Source organism: Pangasianodon hypophthalmus, chromosome 2 (genome assembly GCF_027358585.1).
Source record: "Pangasianodon hypophthalmus isolate fPanHyp1 chromosome 2, fPanHyp1.pri, whole genome shotgun sequence".
Classification (NCBI taxonomy): domain Eukaryota; kingdom Metazoa; phylum Chordata; class Actinopteri; order Siluriformes; family Pangasiidae; genus Pangasianodon; species Pangasianodon hypophthalmus.
Genome location: NC_069711.1, coordinates 235001 through 241447, shown reverse-complemented (window position 1 = coordinate 241447; position 6447 = coordinate 235001). Strand labels below are relative to the sequence as shown.

Here is a 6447-nt window from a genome sequence, read left to right as displayed (position 1 = left end):
TATTTAAATTTCCTCCTAATGAAACACACTTCAGTAAATATGAAATATAAACTAATACATTTCTTTAATGCCAAACATTCAAAATAAAATACAATAAAATTAAAATTAAATTAAATCCATTCACAAGCAGATGAAATGTACATCAGTCACTGAATCATCCTCAACACAAAATAACATTAAAGAAGATTTACTGAAAATGTTTTTTCAAAATATAATGAAAAATGATAGAGTTGTACAAGTACAGTTAAGTACTGTAGTTTAATAAAATACAAACCTGTGCTGAACTGAACTTTTTATTACTAGTCCAAACACTGCCAACCCAAATGTCCAAACACTGCCAACCCAAATGTCCAAACACTGCCAACCCAAATGTCCAAACGCTGCCAACCCAAATGTCCAAACACTGCCAACCCAAATGTCCAAACGCTGCCAACCCAAATGTCCAAACGCTGCCAACCCAAATTTCCAAACACTGCCAACCCAAATGTCCAAACACTGCCAACCCAAATGTCCAAACGCTGCCAACCCAAATGTCCAAACGCTGCCAACCCAAATGTCCAAACGCTGCCAACCCAAATGTCCAAACACTGCCAACCCAAATGTCCAAACGCTGCCAACCCAAATGTCCAAACGCTGCCAACCCAAATGTCCAAACGCTGCCAACCCAAATGTCCAAACGCTGCCAACCCAAATGTCCAAACACTGCCAACCCAAGTGTCCAAACACTGCCAACCCAAGTGTCCAAACGCTGCCAACCCAAATGTCCAAACGCTGCCAACCCAAATGTCCAAACACTGCCAACCCAAATGAACAAACACTGCCAACCCAAGTGTCCAAACACTGCCAACCCAAATGTCCAAACGCTGCCAACCCAAATGTCCAAACACTGCCAACCCAAATGTCCAAACACTGCCAACCCAAATGAACAAACACTGCCAACCCAAATGTCCAAACGCTGCCAACCCAAATGTCCAAACGCTGCCAACCCAAATGTCCAAACACTGCCAACCCAAATGTCCAAACACTGCCAACCCAAATGAACAAACACTGCCAACCCAAGTGTCCAAACACTGCCAACCCAAATGTCCAAACACTGCCAACCCAAATGTCCAAACACTGCCAACCCAAATGAACAAACACTGCCAACCCAAATGTAGCTGCTTCCAAATAAATCAGATAATTTATTAATTATTTGAACAAATAAACAGCAAATCTGTGTGTAAGTGTGTGAGTTTGGACGAATCAAACGTTTGTTTCTTGATTTTTACACCAGAACAGTCTGTTATCTGGGGCATTATATTTAAAACACTCGAGACTGTGTGTGTGTGTGTGTGTGTGTGTTTGTGTGTGTGTGTGTGTGATTCTCACCATTGTCTGTTCCATCATTACTCAATTTCATTACATTTACTTTAGTGATGCTGTTGTAAAGTGAGAACAGATAAACTATATAAATAATCACAGACAGTATGTCTCTGGGAGATGAACCTTCAGGAGAAGTCAAGCTTGAGTTCACTGCAGTACGTTTCAGCATGAAGGAGCTGGAAGTACGAGTCGACTTTTCACTGCTTAAGACTCTGGAACATTATTCTGTTTTCATAACTGATTTTATTTTTTAAAAAATGGGATTAACACACCCAGAAAATATTCTTAAATTGAAGCAGCTGGGAAATCTTGCTGATTTTTTCAGCAGTCATGTCTTCCTACTTTAATATCACCATCTTGCTGCTTGTAAAAAAGCTAACAGTGATCCATATTAGCAGAACATCAGACTGTAAACAGATTTATTCATGAACATAATCCAATTCAATCCAGTCAAGCACACTAATAACTATAGGAAGTGAATAATAAATACAAGAACCTTAATAGTTTTTGGTTGTATTTTCCGTAACAAAAAAAACAAAACAAAAAACAGGCATCTAGTTACATCTCGGAGAACCCTGAGAACCCTGAGAACCCTGAGAACCACTGGACTGTACATCAAAATCACTGTATGGTTTTCTGCTGAAGAGGCTCCTTAAGTACTGATTTACTCACATTTCATTTGTATTAATATCAGAAGAAGAAGAAGAAGAAGAAGAAGATGATGATGATGATGATGATGATGGCTTGCCTTAAAATATCATTTAATCTAACAAGAAAATTATACAAGAGTATTATAAAGAGTAGAAATATACTTTCATTTCCATCAAAGATCATAGAAGAAAACTTTTAATAAAATAACATATGCACAAGAATAAGGTTAAATCTAGAACAGTAAAGGGTTCTTCATTTAAAGGTTTGAAGTTTCTGTACCGAGCCCTATAACAGAGTGTCTCCATTTCAGAGGAGATTCCCAAGAACCGTCTTAACTATCCAAAGAACCACTGAGGAACCTGAAGAGCTTCAGCGGTCAGAAAAGCGATGAAGTTTTAGAAATATCTCCCTCTAGATATCTAAAGAGTGTTTACATTATTTAAATAACATAATGGTACATGTAACATAAATCATTGATATTAGACCTTGTCTAATGTCTTTAAATATTTATCTCGCTAATTGACACTTTCATCAATATAACATAAATACATTCAATTCCATCCCATTTTATTTGTATAGCACTTTAACATTGTCACAAAGCATTATAGAATTATAGAATATACTCTACAATACAATAATACAATTTAATAACTGCTAATAACACTCTAATGTGTAAAAGAATACTGAAACTCACTGTTTAACACACACACACACACACACACACACTCTGATGTTCTCCGGTCCTGTGTGTGGTCCTGAGGCTGGTGTTTAATTGTCCTGTATGTGCAGAGGGTTTAACACCGTAGTAGTGGCTTCCTTGTACAGAGGATTGCTTCCCTGCAACACCGTAATTTTATCAGGTTAAATACTGAACAGAAAACTAACAAATATTCACCTATAAACAGAAAGCTTTATTAAAAAGACTCTGAATCAGTGTTTGCTTTCCAGCACCAATGTTCTGAATAGTGAATAAATTAAAGCAGGCATGTGAAACATGCGGCCCGCGGGCTGGGACTGGCCCGATACAGGTTTAATAAAAATAATAATAATAATAAAGATGGGAGCCAGCGTGTTTTTTTAACTCTCAAATACACAAGAGTATTCAAACTAAACCAAAAAAGATTCAGTTGTTCACAGGAACGTTTACACGAGGTGTAAATGTGGTGTTCATGAAAATCCAGTTAGTTGGCAATAAGATTCGCATCCTATGAGTTTTAAATTTCCATATAAGGAGAGTCATTAATGTGAACCTCGGCTTCAAATCGTATAATTGTCGATGAGTTACTGTGATTTTATATACAGATTACTCTGTTGATTTTAAATTGCTTAATTTATTTCAATTACACAACAATTTAACAAACATTTTGCAAAACTCAGTCGTGTCATATGAAAGAGTTTCCAAAACAAATCCAAAAATAAGACTAGCTGTTCAACAGGGACAAAAGTAATGGTGCCGTATAAAAGAAGGAAGAGTTAGTGTGTGTGTGTGTGTGTGTGTGTGTGTGTGTGTGTGTGTGTGTGTGTGGCTGAAGCGCTGCAGTGGCTGAGCTGCATTACAGTTTATCAACATACACGTGTGAAGAAATTCAGCAAAACTTCTGTAAATCTGGCAGGAGTTTAAAAAAGTTACACCCAACTTTACTAAAAGAGTAATAAATGAGGCAGTGTGTGTGTGTGTGTGTGTGTTAGAGACATACCTCCTCCCACTTGGTGTTCTCCTGAGCTTTGAGGAAGTTGTGGTATTCCCGGCGGTCGTAAAGCTCCAGCAGGATTTTGTAGATGATGATGATGAGGATGCCGATGAAGACGATGCCTGAAACGCTGGAGCTGATGATCACTTTGGTTTTATCAATAGTATCTACAGAGGAACAGAGGCCATTTTTTTAAATTAGAGGAACAGAGGTGGAGTTTCTTATCAAAAGCGGAATTCACTCTAGCACCCTATTCACTCGCTGTAGTGTGTAACTCTCCAAAACCTGATCAAATCGAGAGGAAATCACGCTTAGCTCGTGAAGGTTTAGACATCTTTAGACTTTAGACTGTTTTTACTGCTGCGTGTGTTCAGCTGGTTCAGTAGACGCCAAGGGAAGGTTAGAAAATAATCTAAATAAAGCGTAGAGTGTACGTGTACGGCGTAGAGTGAGTGTGTGTGTGTGTGTGTGTGGAATCAGTTCTTACGTGGTAGGTCAGCGTAGGTGATCAGCACATTGCCCTCAGCATCCAGACTCACATCATAGCTGATGGATTCGTGTACACACTGCAGCACGTGAAAGCCTTCCTTCCGGGACGTCTGGACTGACGCACACACCTCCGTGCAGTTCTTCTTAGAGAGCGTACAGGCCATACAGGGTCTACACACACACACACACACACACACACATAATAACTATCCTTCTTTCTTTCTTTCTTTCTTTCTACCAATCTCGTCTGATTTGCAAATTATACGATATAAAACCAGGAATGTTTAGACAGCCTGTGTGCTAAGCTACCTAGTTAATAAACTTAGACAATTTGAACTAATGATTAAAGAGACGGTGGTTCTGCTGGTGGTGTCTGTAACAATGTCCAATGTTCAAAGCACAAAACAAATAAAATCGAATTGAATTGGTTGTCATGGTAACAGTGAAATACATTCTGAAGTGTTTGTGCTGCTATGAAATCGCAGTCATGTGACTAAAGGTAAAGGCTAAAGGTGTTGAGATGTTAAACTATGTGTAATGTCATTTAGAGGGAATTTAAATAAAATTTTGGATGGGAAAAGACACTCACTGATATTTTGGGCATGGATTAGCGATCTGAGAGCAGTCGAGTCCCACGAAGTCGGTGTTACACTCACAGCGGTTACACTTACACTTGCCCTGGCCGCTACACAACTTTCCATATTTCCGAGCACACATACTCATGTCTGTGGAGCACTCACACGCTGAGCCAGTGTAGTTAGCCTGACACTCACACTTTCCACATTTACATTGACCTTTACCTGTAACACACACACACACACACACACACACACACACATGCAGATAGGAGTGAGTTCTGTTAGACATCATTCATTTATTCATTAAGTGCTATATTCACTCAGTGAAGATTTTACACACATCAGTATTCAGACCTCAGATGTAACTACAGACTTCAGTGTCATTCAAAAGTCAGATGAGAGTCACACACATGGGGGCGGAGTTTATCTAAAACAGGGGCGTGTCTCAGTTACACTCTGATTCTGGCCCATCAATCTCAATGGGAGGTCACTGGTCACCATGGTAACGCCATGTGTTGTTGTGCATTCATGGGAAATTATGGGGTTGTAAATAAAAAATTTACAGAAGACACTTAAAAGCCAGAATGTCTCTGAGATTCACATTTCCTTCTGTCCCATAAACTTCCTCTGAAACTTGTATGCAGCAGAACCTCCATGAAGTCCCTATCAGTGCTCATTAAAACCTGAATTTCTATTATTAACCTTTATTTCACATCAAATACACAAAGTAATCTATAAGACTGGAGTGTGAGGTAATAATACTGCACAGTGAACTTCCAGTATGTGTGCTGGTGTGTGTTGATGAGCAGCCAGTGAAAATTTTCCTGGGAATTCTGCTGGAATTACGGAATTGTGATTCTCTGACTCACCGTTGCAGATCTTGTTGTTGTAGCGTTCACAGCTGGCATCGTCACACTCGCAGTACTGCCCACTGAAATGTCCGTTGCACACACACCGACCACACTCACACACACCGTGACCGCTGCACTCCTGAGAGCTGTTGTCACGGCGACAGGACATACGCATGGCGCTGTCACTGATACTCTGACACTTACAGTGCTGACCTAAGTAACCTTTATTACACCTGAAAAACACACACAGACACACACACACACATTAATAGTGAAGGAACCAATAATGAATAAATTGTTTAAAAAATTCTTCTTCATTAATGTGCCACAAATTCAGCACTTTTCTTACTCAGTTACATTTCGACATCATTAAAAAAAACGACACTTTTTCCTCTTCTAACATTTGCATTCAGAGGAAATTCACACACAGCACAGTTCAGGTGACGACAGGTGGACTGAGTGTAGTGAGTGTGTTTCCTCGTGTCTGTGGAGGTGATTAAACTACCTGCAGACTCCACACTCGAGGGTCCCGTTTCCTGCACAGTGTTCTGAGTCCTTCTGCTCATCACCACAATTACAGTCACATAGCGTTTCCACGGTAACCTTCAGACCCTCATTAATGCCCTTCAGTTGGATCTCGAACGTCTTCGACTCAGCCAGACATTCAGACGCGTTCAGACGCACAGTGAAGAAAACCTGCAACCATCATGACAACGCTCACGTCAGCTTCATCACAAACTAATCAATAATCACAAAAAATAATAATAAACTTTACTTACACCGCACATTTCATATATTAAAATGAAGCTCAAACTGCTTCACGAA

At 39.6% G+C, this 6447-nt stretch overlaps 1 protein-coding gene across 1 annotated transcript in view; it reads right to left on the bottom strand.

Annotated features, from left to right (window-relative positions):
- Positions 1–2559: 2559 nt before the first annotated feature.
- itgb7 (integrin, beta 7) overlaps positions 2560–6447 on the bottom strand; it is a 22866-nt gene continuing 18978 nt past the window's right edge. The window contains exons 11-16 of the mRNA XM_053231980.1: positions 6128–6318; positions 5641–5855; positions 4783–4993; positions 4192–4364; positions 3711–3871; positions 2560–2850 (exon numbers count right to left, since the gene is read on the bottom strand). Coding sequence (XP_053087955.1) covers positions 2782–2850; positions 3711–3871; positions 4192–4364; positions 4783–4993; positions 5641–5855; positions 6128–6318 — 1020 coding nt within the window. The 3' untranslated portion in view covers positions 2560–2781. The remainder of the gene's footprint in view (positions 2851–3710; positions 3872–4191; positions 4365–4782; positions 4994–5640; positions 5856–6127; positions 6319–6447) is intronic.